At 46.3% G+C, this 13,280-nt stretch overlaps 1 protein-coding gene and 1 long non-coding RNA gene across 2 annotated transcripts in view; both read left to right on the top strand.

Annotated features, from left to right (window-relative positions):
- LOC120405602 overlaps window positions 1-1,054 on the top strand; it is a 51,301-nt gene extending 50,247 nt beyond the window's left edge. Inside the window, exon 4 of the long non-coding RNA XR_005598712.1 lies at window positions 853-1,054. This is a non-coding gene — a long non-coding RNA (uncharacterized LOC120405602). The remainder of the gene's footprint in view (window positions 1-852) is intronic.
- A 2,984-nt stretch (window positions 1,055-4,038) lies between these two features.
- Window positions 4,039-13,280, top strand: part of ANXA5 (annexin A5) — a 34,614-nt gene continuing 25,372 nt past the window's right edge. Inside the window, exons 1-2 of the mRNA XM_039539237.1 lie at window positions 4,039-4,081; window positions 4,397-4,492. Coding sequence (XP_039395171.1) covers window positions 4,484-4,492 — 9 coding nt within the window. The 5' untranslated portion in view covers window positions 4,039-4,081; window positions 4,397-4,483. The remainder of the gene's footprint in view (window positions 4,082-4,396; window positions 4,493-13,280) is intronic.

Genomic DNA, 13,280 nt, shown 5'->3' with positions numbered 1-13,280 from the left:
GATTTTGTCTTTCCCAAGAAGTGTAATTGCATTAGAGCTGGTCAGACAATGGTCACTGAATAATTTATTACACAAATTTATTAGAAAAATTTGTCTACAATTGAGTGAATATTTTCCCATATTTGCCTAACTGTACAGAACACTTTTTGCATCAGCAAAGCTGACAGTAAAACCTTTGTGTAAACCTACTGATATAGCATATGTCAAGGCAAAGTGGGATTATGACTTTACTAGTGGATTTCTACACATCTTGCTAATTGCTGACTTTAGGATACCATCGAGTCTACTTGCTGCTTGTCCAATCCCTTTACAGGGATTCTACTGTATGGATCTGAGTAATGAGTACAATCTGATTGAGTTTAACTTTCCTATGCTCCAGCAGCTGTGGTTCTCTCTGCCTGGTGCCTTCTTTGTGTATGCAGTTACATAGGTATTTACATGCATCAGTCTGACTTGGTTGGTTTAAAACTCTATTATCTTTCCAAGTTTGAATCCCACTGCAGCTTGATTCTCTTGCTTTCCTTCATCATAAAGCTGGAAACCTGGTTCCAAAGTACTGTTATTGCCTATGTAAAGAAAGAAACTGTCTTTTACTTTTGCACTGTGAGACCTGAATGCTTTAGGTCTAAAAGCAATCAACTTGAACTCTGGGAAATGTTTTTGGAAACAACAATTTCAAAAGCTATAAAACTCTGCCATTTGAGGCCCTGATCTGGAATCTCATCCATATGGGTGCACCGCTGTGCCCATGTAGAGTTCCATTACCTTCAGTGAGACTCTGAATGTATGCAAAATTAAGATTGCAGAACCCAGCATGATACATGCCCTAATTAGCAAACATTGTATTTTTAGGCCCCAGTCCTGCAAAGAGAATCCTTGGGTCTAAGTGGAAGTAAGTGGGGCTCTGGAAGTGAAGAGGTCAACCGGACAGTCTCTCTTCACAGTATCAGGAGGACCATAGGTTTCAAAGAGTCCCTCCCGCACACTGTTTGTAAGAAAACATCTTTATAATAAACTCTCCTCAAAATATTAAAATATATTGCAATACTTTAAACTCTGATTCTATTCCTTTATCCTATTTCCTTTCATTGTTAATGTAGTGTCTAGACAAAATGAAGGCAAAATAACTGACTCACCCTCCCCCACCATTCTACTGTTCTGTCCATGTTGACACAGATAAATAAATACACACATTTAAATTGGGTTTAAGTAGCTACAGTAAAAAAAACAAACCCACCCTCATTTAAAGAGATCACATTCATACATTGTCTTGGCAAAGGGCAGGCTGCCAACTTCTCCCTATGGTGTAATTTCCGCTTGTTCTTGCAGCCCAAAGCAAACAGATTTAGACTCCCATGAGATTGAGGAAACAGGATTTCAACTCCTGGTGGGGAAGTCACTGCACAATGTAGCATGTAGTCTGTGTGAGTATCTTCTCTGAGTTCCCTCCTCTGTATCTGGCTTACTACAGGGTTCTTACTCTTGTTTAGGACATCACAGCTAGGAAAAAGCTGCATAGAAAAGCACTAATGTCCATAGATGTCCTGCTCCAACTCTTGGATAAATTGGTTGTTCAGGTTGGATGGTCTTAACCAATATTATGAAACAAAACAATGTCTTACATTTACTCCATTCGTAATTTGTGTGTCATCCCAATATATTTTACAAACATAGGCTCTAACTGTACAAGCTGTTCTGTGCTGATGGACCCATGTGCCAACATAGAGCCACACTGACTTGAATGAGGCTCTGTACATGCATGGAGGAATCTACCTGAATGGAACATCTTGCTGGATCTCAGTGGAGGCATTAACTGAATTAGCTGGAGAAGATCTATGAGGGAGGTGGCTTTAGCTCTTCCCATGCAAACAATGCTCTGGGTGTTCTTCCATGCTAGAGAGAGAGGGGAAAGAAAAATAGTAGGGAATTCTATATTGCTGCTAAGGTGTTCTCAGCTCAGGGGTACTTAAACTATAGTGAAACTAGGCAACCTCTTAATGACCCATTGTAACATCAAAGTGTTTACAATTCCATTGCACATGCAGGTGAGACAATATATGGAATAAAGAAAGTTAATCTCTGGCTAGGTCATACTAATCAAAGGGACATTTTAAAAATCAGTGCAGGATTGTTAGGTCTTGTTCACAATGATGATAGGGCCTCAGCTGCCTATCCTGCCTCAGCCGAAATTAATGGGAGTTTTGCCACTGACTTCAGTGGAGCAGGATTGGGGTTGAGGCCCTTATTTTGAAGGCAGAGCCTTATGCAGCAATGCATTTGTTCTCTGTTTAAAGACCTGTTCATTTGCTGAAAAGCATCCCTAATTGCAACCTCCAGGAGCATGGGGAGGCTGTCATTTAAAGGCAACCACCAGTGAGCTTCCTTGTGACATATAAAGAAGGCCCAAAATATAGCCCCTCCCCCCCCGAAATATAAGTGTGGGCTACCGAGTGTTTTCTGGCCCAGTATCAAGGCAGTAAGGCCTGTGCATGGGATGGAAGGGAAAGGGTTTTTAATCAGCCTCTTTAAAACTTATTTTTGATTGGTTACCACCAGTGGTGAGCTGGAGCCAGTTCCCACAGGTTCTCAAGAACTGGTTGCTAAAATTAGACCTCCGTGGAGAACAGGTTGTTAAAGGGCCAGGGAGTGGGCAAAGAATTCCCGTCCGCAGGCTGGACCATCCTGTTGCTCCCAGGATTCCCAGCTGGGAAGGCTGAGGCTCCCCTGGCCCTTCCCCCACTTCCCTGCAGCTGCAGCGTGGCCAGCCGCCAGGATCAGCTGGGCAGCTCAGCTGAGCTCTGGCGTTGTCCTGCTGCTTTGAGCTACTAGCAAGGTAAGGGGGGAGGGGGCTGCAAGCTGTAAGGCTGCCAAGGGGGCAAGTGGGGCAATTTGCCTCAGGCCCTGCAGGGGCCCCTGACCCCATGAGTATGTCTCCCCCGGCCCCTCCCCCGCTCCCCTCCCCTTAAATCAGAACTTTTTATAGGGAACCGGTTGTTAAGATTTTGGTAGCTCATCACTGGTTACCACCCATGTATTATCAACAACAGACAAGGTGGGGGAGGAAAGATTGTTCTGTTAAAGGTTTGACCCCCATCTCCTTGTCATCAGTGGTTGAGAAACCCTGGCTCCATCCAGTGCTTGGCGTTCCCAGAAGAGCGTTCAGGGGGAAAACCCACGAAGACTTGATAGCACTTAGTTGTTTGTTTGGTTTTTTTTAAACCTCAGGCTCCATCTCACCCAACATGCTCCCAGCTGCTCAGGCCAGGCAAGGATGTTTCGTGCCCTAGGTGAAACTTCCACCTTATGCCCCCCCTGCACCCTCACCCTGAGCCTCTCCACCCCCCCTGCGGCAGCTCCTGCCTTGAGGCACCCCCCCTTGCAGTAGCTCCCCACCCCGAGGTACCCCCCCCATCCTAGCTCACCCCTGCTCCACGCACGAGCACCCCGTCGCTGCTTCACTTCTCCTGCCTCCCAGGCTTGCGGTGCCTAAGCTGATTGGCGCCGCAAGCCTGGGAGGTGGGAGAAGTAAAGCAGCCATGGTGTGCTTGGGGAAGGGCTGGGGTGGGAAGTTCCCCTGTGTGCTACCCCCCCCCCCTTACTTGCCGCCTCATCGCACTCCCCTGCCCCAGCTCCCTCCGCCTAAATGCCGGCGGTGACCGGGACGGCCAAAGATCCTACTGCCACGGTCGCTGCTGAAGAAAAGGCCCCCCCCCCAAATCCCAGCACCCCGGTTTGCCTAAATGGTTGCACGGGCCCTGCTGCCTATCGTGCCCGTGTGGCTAAAACAGACAGCGCTGTGTGGCTGCTACTAGTTGTACAGGGCTCGCTCGCTCGCTCTCTGTCGGAGCCCAGCACGGCCGAGGACGCAGGGAGAAGCCAGCCTGAGGCGAGCTCCCCGGCCCCGGGGGATTCCAGCGCCTGGGGCGTGGCTGCCGGCTGCAGGAGCCGAGCTCGGCCCAACGCGGGCGGGGTGTGACAGGAGCACCGGGCGTGGCCAGCGTTGGATGGAGCAGAGCGGGGCTGGGGTTCTTCATTGCTCCGCAGCGCTCCAGGCTGGTGTCTGCATCCGGGGACATCCGCGGTGAGTAACAGGGGGATCGGCGGTTACCCAGGGGCGAAGAGCAGCCGCAGGCTGTGTGGCAGCGGGGCTGTCCTCGTCTCCCTGAAGCCCTTTGACGTGCCCTCCCTTCCGCGCGGGGAAGGCGGGGGCGATGGGGGTGCCCAGGGATGGGCGTTGGCCCGGGGTTCCTGCTTCATTTCACCCGACACAAACTCCAGCTTCCCCAAGTCACGTGTTTTTGGCTTGCCGAGGTGCTCCGGATTTGGAACGGAGCCGGTCCCCAACGGGCTGCTGCTCTCTTGGCCCCGGGCTCCCCATAACTTGTCTTTCCACTAGGCTGAGCTGCCCAGGGGGAACACAGGACGCGCCCTGTCTCTTGGAGTCCTTGCACGCTCGCTTTCTGCCCACTGATCCTCAGGAGCCATGGCAAAGGTGAGTTACTTCGCAGCTCTCCTGATTTTGTGCTTTCTAAGGTTAAAACGCTTCTCTTTTGCCGTGGTAAGTGCTTGTGTGCGTGGCAAACCCACGCTGGAGGGGCCTTTGACCAAATCCGATGATGATTCCCGTTGCTTTAAATCCATCCTGGCGTTTCTTTCCTGGCTGGTGCTTATTTAATTATTCCTCACTGCCAAGGTTTTCTGTTGCAGCTGCAGTCTTTAACCACAGCTCCATTTTAGAGTAGTGGAAACACAGTAAAAGTGCAGGAGTGAATGACGTGGGCTTTCTTAGACTTCTCCAAAGCTAGGCAACTTTCTTTCTAAACTGTCCTTTTTTTCCTTTTTAAAAACGTTTGGCCTATCTCTAATAAACCCACCCCAAATTCCAAGGATGCTGAAACAGGAACTCTGACAACTCATCATAATCATGTGAGAGAAACATCAGACAAACTTTTTCTCCCGGTTTCATTTCATTTAGCCAAGTTTTCTGTAATGCATATTTCTGCTATGAGTGGGTGTAGTCTTTTTCTACTGGAGTAAGGAGAAGAAATTTTTTTTTCTTTACTCTCTTCCGCCATTTAATCTGCGTTGCTTCTCAACACAGACTTTTTATGCTCAACTCCTCTGATTAGATTTGCAAACTGCTAATTTATTCTAGTGCTTTTTCAGACATTTTTTCCTCAGAGTTTTATGCCTTTTCCAGTATCATCTTTTTTACTTTGTTATTGGTCACTCTCATTTTCAATGATTAGTTGACTCTGTAACATTTTAGGCTAAATGGTTGTTTGAAAAACAACCATAACAATAATTTCCCTATATGTTTATACAATCACATCAAACATAAATACTCACAATGTCCGATAAGCCAAAAATCAAACTTAAAACTGCTGGTCTATATCTTCCAACTGTTCACACAAGTTTATTAAATATATGAGCATGTTCCAAGTGTGTAGTTTGTGGAAGTATTTAATTATGCATCAAGTTGATCTTATATTAATGACATTTCTAGCAGTAGCTTTTAGCCTCAATATGCATTTTGAACAACCCTCAATATTTACATAAATTAAGGGAAATTGTTACTGATTTAAACACTATTCTGTTGAACTTTACCTTTTTGGTAAAGATTGGATTGCTTAGGCTTTTATTGTTATAAAAACTCATTTTCCCAGGAGTTTGGAATGGTTCCAAGATGCTGATTCTGCTCATGATAGTCCAGTTAGGCACATGTAAGCTTGGTACCCTGATCATGGATACAGATCTCTTGTACCTTTACAGAACTCCGCTGACTTTGTGCAGAACTGCCTTTAGCATTGGGACCATATTTTCTTTTTTCCCTTTTTAAAAAGCCATAAGAGGCCATTCAATTTCCTCAGTCTACTTCAAATGGAAACTACATTTTATTTTGCCATGCTCTAATAAACAGTACCTCTGTGAAAATACTGTTTCACTCTTCTTCAGTGTAGACTGATTAACAGAGAGACTTAGGTATCTAAAGAGGCAGATAGGCACCTAATCCAGCATTTAGACACCACTTATATTCGCAAAACCAAGATTCAGGTGCTACCTGACTGTCTTGTTGCTTACATTTCTGTGGGGAGGGGGTGAAGAGGGGGACATGTGCAAAAGTCTCCAGAATCCTGCCACTAAGCTGCTCATTGCCCTAGCTCACTACTAACTGCCAGGGTTTTCTCAAACTAGGCATGATCCGGTAGGTGTGCTCAGAGCATGCCTAACCACACAAAAGACAGCGGGCATGAGCAGGTTGGGAATTTTGAGGTTGATTGGGGTACTTGTCCTATTTTACCCAATAGCCCAGTGGTTAGGGCTCTCACTTGGTATGTGAGAGACCCAGGTTTGAATCTCCACTCTGCATGTTTTGGGGCAGGGACTTGAACACACCTCCTATGAGGGTGCCATGATCACCAGTAGGCTATTCTGGAATGAGTGTGTCTGCTTCCTTTTGAAGCTGTTTCATTTTGCAGAAATGTTTCTTGGAGTAGAGACTTGAACCACTGGTTTAACATGTTTGTTGCTGTTTTTTCTCTCTGTGTGTTTATGCAGCCATGGAGGGCTGTATTTGGAAGTGTCTCAACAGTTTTAGCCATAATTGATCCTAGAGAAGGACAGAACCTTTTAGAAAGTCTGTAGAATAAGCTCTGTTCATTGTGCACACATTCTTATATATACACACAAGTGCACACAGTTTTCTTAGTGTCTGGCCTAGATAACTTCATAACATTTTTGAAACAGTGCTATGAAATTAAAATGCAAATCAAAGTAAAAATGAAATAAAACTATTGCCATCTAATGGCGTATATGTGTGTTGAACTGAAGGTTCACAGAGTTTGAAATAGTTATACAGTGCAACGTAGTCAGCTTTTAATAAAAGTGTATATATGCTTAATAACAAATTGTTGAAAAGGTTCAGTAATATATTTTCTTTAGTGTCTCGCCTAATCCTTTAAATATTTGGTTATGCTTAGTAATGGCAGAAAAAATATTTTAGTTACTAGCATTTTTGCATGCTACACTTCCACAGAGAGAGGTTTATTTATCTGGTGGAATAGCTGTAATGACATGGCTACACTATAGTGTGGACCATCCAGTGGTTCAGGGACATCTACACTGAGCACATCACCGGCCACCAACAGTACCAGGAGGCGTGAGCCAGAGTGACATCGTTCTTTGACTACGAGAAAGGGACAGAGAGACTTTCTCCGTTGAATCATATGATCTGGAACCATAAACTCCCTGAACATTAAATCTCACCAAATGAGGTTCAATCCATCCTCATCATCATAGCCACTCATTATTCTCCATACCCGAACATAGCCACTTTATGAACTTCATACCCCCATATCTCAATGTCTGTACTTTGACCCATCAACCTTTTATCTCCAATCGGAGATATTGCAGATTATGTATTCCTTATGCCACCCGATCTTACACCAAACTTTTCACCCTCAATAATCTGCATGTTATTCTCTGATAACCAGAAACTTCTATGCTTAAACTCTGTACCATTCACTTTTTTTAATGTAATCTTAATACAGTTTCTAGACTGAACTCTGTGCGTCCCTGTTCATTAGTCTCCTTTGTAATTGGAGGAATGCTGTTGACCTAAAGGGTCAAAGTACAGACATTGAGCTATGAGGGTATGAAGTTCATAAAGTGGCCATGTTCACGGTGCTGCATTCACTAAAGCTGGGAATGGGCGACGGGATTAATCACTTGATGATTACCTGTTCTGTTAATTCCCTCTGAAGCACCTGTCATTGGCCACTGTCGGAAGACAGGATCCTGGGCTGTATGGTATGCCCGTTCTTATGGCATTGTACACTAGAAATATTTTCCTAATTTTCAGTTGACCTAGATGCATTGGAAACTGTGCCTACTGATGTGGCTTAATTTAAAAATAATAATTAAAAAAAAAAAGGGAGCAGTAAGAAACCTTTGTTTATAAATAGTGGTTAGATCTGACAGTCCCAATATACTTGTGTCCCAGTCCTGCAAACTCTCATATGCTTACTTTCAGGCACATGGGTAATCTCATTTTGTTCATTCAATGTATCATGTATCTCATTGAATTGTATCATTCAATGAGATTATTTTTCATGTGCTTAAATCAGGGGTGGGCAAACTCCAGCCGCTCAGGGCTTTGGATCTGGGCCACGGGATTGCCCCCCGTGGTGCTGTGGGCCCCATGCTGCTCTGAGAAGCGGCCAGCACCACTTCCCTGCGGCCTCCGGGCTGGGGGGCAGAGGGCTCTGTGCATTGCCCTTGCTTCCAGGCACCGCCCCCACAGCTCTTATTGGCCGGAAACGGGGAACTGTGGCCAATGGGAGCTTCAGGGGAAGTACCTGGAGGTATGCCAAGGGCAGTGCACGCAGAGCCCTTCCCCCCCACCCCCACCCCCAGGGGCCGCAGCGCTTCCTGGAGCGGCATGGCGTGGGGCCAGGGCAGGCATGCAGGGAGCGTGCCCTGGCCCCGGTGCGCGCTGTGGCCACATTGGAGCCACTTTAGGTAAGCGGTGCCAGGCCGGAGTCCAATCCCTGCCTGCACTCTGCCCCCCAACTCCCTGCCCTAAGCCCCCTGCCTGCACCTCTCATCCCTCTTGTACCCTAACCCCTTCCCTGAGCACCCTTGTACACCCTGCACCCTAACCCCCTGAGCCCCCTGCCACACCCCTTCTGCACCCCAACCCCGTTCCCTGAGCCTCCTCATGCACCCTGCATCTGTCCTCTGCCCCAATCCCTTGCCCTGAGCCCCTTCCTGCACACCACACCCCGCACTCCCTCCCACACCCCAACTCCCTGCCCCGGCCCTGCATACAATTTCCCCACCCAGATGTGCCCTTGGCCCAAAAAGTTTGCCCACCCCTGTCTTAAGTACATGTGTGTTTGCTTAACTGAGCCTTGAGTAGTCTCATTGACTTCATTGAGGCTACTTGTGTAAGGACTCTGCATGAACAAATGTTTCAGGGTTAGCCCCTAAATGATTGCAGACTTAGGTTTCTCTCCTCTTCTGTTTCTTTGGGCAACTGGTGTCAGGATCAGCCTGCACATGTTCTGTGCTAACGTCCAGGAACTGACTCACTGACTCCCACTTGGATGCTGTGTAATTTTTTCCTTTGTCAGAAGTTTGTTTAGTAGAACAAACGTGGATGGAGTCTATTAACCGAAGCTTAGCTTTTCTCCTTTAAAACTACGTGTCTAGATGGCCAAAACAAAACACTGCTCTAGTCATTTGTCATGTGTCTTGAAAAAAATTATGCCTACACACCCACACTTCTGTCAGTGGGGGGTATGTATGATCCTGTGGTGCCTGGGACAGCATTCACTGGAGATGCCAAGGTCAGGGCAGGCTGCAAAAGGGGGATCAGATACTCCCAAGACTGGTGTAAGTAAGCTATGTGGAAGGATAGCCCTGCTCCTGTCTAAAAGGCTGTGATATGAGCTGTGTGGTAGGGCCATTTTATAAGTCTAATAAATACACACAGTGGTAGTATAGGCTATAGCAGCTTTGCTTCAGAGTGGAATGTGTAGCATGCAAATGAACCCTAATACCCAGAATGATTTTCTAGCTTACATCTATGCCAAAAAAAATTCAGGAATCTTTGGGCAACCTCAGTAAACCCAGAGGTTTTCTATGGTAGGCTTTGCAAGTGAGAATTTTGAAAGATTTGCTTTAGTTAACAAAATTTAAAGAAGGTCCTGGAGAGAGTGACTCTCGATCAAAGATACTTAGTATCTTTATGTGTAACTTGGCTAAAAGATGACTAAGGAACTTAGGTTCGTTGAAAGGAGGTTTAGGAATTGTTCAGGGTGATTCCAGTTAGGTATAATTGGATAAGCAAAGGAAAACCTGAGGCTAGAAACCACTTTCTAAATGTGAGGCCTAAGTCTCCCAGGGGAAATGGTGATAGTTCCATGGCTTGAATAATCTAAAACTATTCTCTAGGGCTTTACATAGTTTATTCTGTTGAATAACCTTGCCAATCTAAGGGTTATGGACAAGGTGACCTGATGGAGACCTTTTTTAATCTCGAATGTCTTTTTTGCCAAATCAAATTCTGTTTGTTCATGTGATCAGTAGAGACTTATTTCCAGGGGCTACTGAGAAAAGACAATGAATATATGCTGTAAGCCTTATAGTAGAAACACTCCCCATTATTTGAAATGGAAAAAGAAAATGCTACAAGGGGAGTATCTCATCCCTCATGTATGTTGTGAACTGAAGAAATCTATTAGAAATGTTGTGTTGCTGTGTATATGTTTTTAAATGCTGATATGATACTGGTTAATTTGTTTGTTTACCTTAGTGCTTCTCAGAGTGTGAGATGAGATTAATTTGAGGCACATAGAAACGCTCCCACTAGGGCATGATGCAAACTTGGCTCGAGAAACTATTATTTCCGGTGTGCACTGATGCTGGTTACTGCTCACATGCCAGTTCTATGCTTTCTCCTTTCCATTCTGGCCAATTTCCTCTCTACACTCTTCCCCCACCCCCTCCCAATGCAAAATCACTTCTGCCGATTTGTAACAATAGCATTGAGTAATTGGAATTACTAAGCTGAGGTCAGGACTTCTTTGCAGAAGCCAGGTGGCTATATGGCTTTTAAAATATGGTTGAAGATAAATAAATTATTTTCTGGGTTTCTACTGTGTTTGCATGTGTCCTTGGTGGTATTTTTTTTTTTGTGGGGGGAGTGTGGGGGAATATTCAGCTGATGTACAGAAAGCTTATTGACAACAGACTGAGCTAGAAAAGGAGGAACAGGATAAGAAGCCATATCTTTGGAAAGGCCCTGGGATTATTCAGTACATTGTTGCAGGTTATGTGAAATGAACATCTAGAACATGGGCAACATAAATACTTGCCTGAGAGTAAAAGTGTTATAAAATTTAATTGAAAATGTACAGCGTTTTTATCGGTGTTTTAAACATCTGATGGAGGTTAATAGAGGATTATATCCCTACTATGGAATCCTGGAAGATTGTCTGTTTGGTTTTTTAAATCTGCCTGTACATGACTTAGTCTCTTTCTCTATCTCTTTTTAATCGGTTTTCAGAGAAAATTCTAGACACTCCTTTTGGTTTCTTCCACTTTCAGGGCCCTTTAGAGCGCTACCCTTCTCTGCTTACTCATTCCTGTTTCTTAATACATCCACCCGCCACCTCTGCTCTGCTACCAGTACCTGTTTCAACTGTCCACTTCTCCAACAAATGCCTTATACGTGGGACATTGTCTTCGTGCTGATCACTGCCTTTCTGCTGTGGAGCCTACAAGAAATCTCAGTGACTGATGGCTAAGCTTGGGGTAGAGGGGAAAAGGGGGGAAAATGTATATAAATTGCATTTGCTCTGGTGTTTCCTCTCTCCCATCCCTAGTATATCACTTGTCTTACAATTGTAAGACTTTTGGGGCAGGGATTTTGTCTGCCTAGCACAATACAATGGGGCCCTGCTCTGCAGTGTTTAGAAGGCCCAATCAGATATAACTGCTACATAGTAACTCCTATTAAATTCTATGGGACTTTATCATAAGGGTGGCTAATTTTCTTCGAGTGCTTGCTCATATCGATTCCAATTAGGTGTGCACGCACTGCGTGCACAATCGTCGGAAGATTTTTACCTTAGCAACACTTGGCGGGTTGGCTGAGGCACCCCCTGAAGTGGCGCCCTTACGGCACCAGATATAAACCCCAGCCGACCCAGCGCCCCCTCAGTTCCTTCTTACCGCCCGTGACTGTGGTCGGAACTGTGGAGCGTGGCTTAGCTGAACTCCACTTCCCTAGCTTCTAGTGTAGCACTCGTTTATAGTTGTAAATAGTTTTAAAAGTAGTTGTTTATTGGTTCTTTAGTAGTAAATAGTAGTTGAGGGTAAGGGGCTCCTCCCCTTCCCTCCCTCCTGGTACCTGGGCTGATGCCTAGGTCTCTGGGTTTCAAACCCTGCTCGGCTGCCTTAAACCGATGCCTACAGGAGACCCCCACGACTCCTGTTTGAAGTGCTTGGGGGAATCCCATCAATCCGGTAAGTGCTGCATTTATAAGGCATTCAAGCCTCGGACTAAAAAGGACGGGGCTTTCACTTGAAACAGCTCCTTATGGAATCGGCACTTAGCCTGATGTCCTCGGCTTTGCGTTGAGACCTGGCACCAACCTTGTCGGTTCGAAGTGCGCCTGCGGCACCTGAAGGGTCAGCTCCGCGTCCAGACACCGGCAAAGACAGGATCCTTCCCCACCTTTCAACAACTGCCTCTCCTATTTTCTCCCTGCATGGTCCCGTATAACATCAGGCCGCTGGGTCCTACGTACAGTGGAGAGTGGATACCACCTTCAATTTGTTTCCCCCTGCCCCCCCCATTCTCCCTCCCCATCCCTCTTCAGGGACCCCTCTCACAAGCAACTCCTACAGGAGGTGAAAATGCTCCTGGCTATTGGAGCTATAGAGGAAGTTCCAAAGGAACTGAGGGGCAGGGGCTTTTATTCATGTTATTTTCTAGTTTCCAAGGCAAAGGACGGGCTACGGCCCATCCTGGACCTGTGTGGACTCAACAAATTCATGGTAAGGTTGAAGTTCCACATGGTTTCCCTGGGGACCATTATTCCTTCCCTGGATCCTGGAGACTGGTATGCTGCCCTTGACATGAAGGACGCGTACTTCCACATAGCGATTTACCCACCGCACAGGCATTTCCTTTGCTTTGTGGTCAACCAACAGCACTTGCAATTTACCATCCTTCCCTTCAGCCTATCCATGGCACCAAGGGTCTTTACAAAGTGTGCAGCCATTGTAGCTGCCTCTTTCAGTTGACATCGGATCCAAGTGTTTCCGTACCTTGACGACTGGCTCATTCGGGGTCACTCCAAGGACCAGGTGCAATCTCATGTTCAGTTCACCATGACCTTGTTCAGACAGCTGGGCCTGCTGCTCAGTGTCAAAGTCCACTTTGGAGCCGACCCAAAGAATAGACTTCGTTGGAGCAGTCCCAGATTCAAGACTCGCCCATGCGTGCCTACCGCACGTCCGCTTCCAGTCCATAGCGAGCATTATCCACAGCCTCCAAAGCTTCCCGACCTCGACAGCACGGAGGTGCCTCGGTCTCCTGGGACACATGGCGTCTTGCACCTTGGTAACTAGACATGTCAGACTGTGCTTCCGTCCACTTCAGGCCTGGCTCTCAACTGTATACCGCCCAGGCCGGGACAACATGGGCAACAATGGTCACGGTACCACCGGAAGTCTTAATCTCTGGTCTGGTGGCTGAACTCCAACTC

This window comes from Mauremys reevesii, linkage group 5 (assembly GCF_016161935.1).
Source record: "Mauremys reevesii isolate NIE-2019 linkage group 5, ASM1616193v1, whole genome shotgun sequence".
Lineage (NCBI taxonomy): Eukaryota > Metazoa > Chordata > Testudines > Geoemydidae > Mauremys > Mauremys reevesii.
The sequence above is the reverse complement of the archived record's forward strand: the minus strand, read 5'-3'. Positions and strand labels throughout refer to the sequence as shown.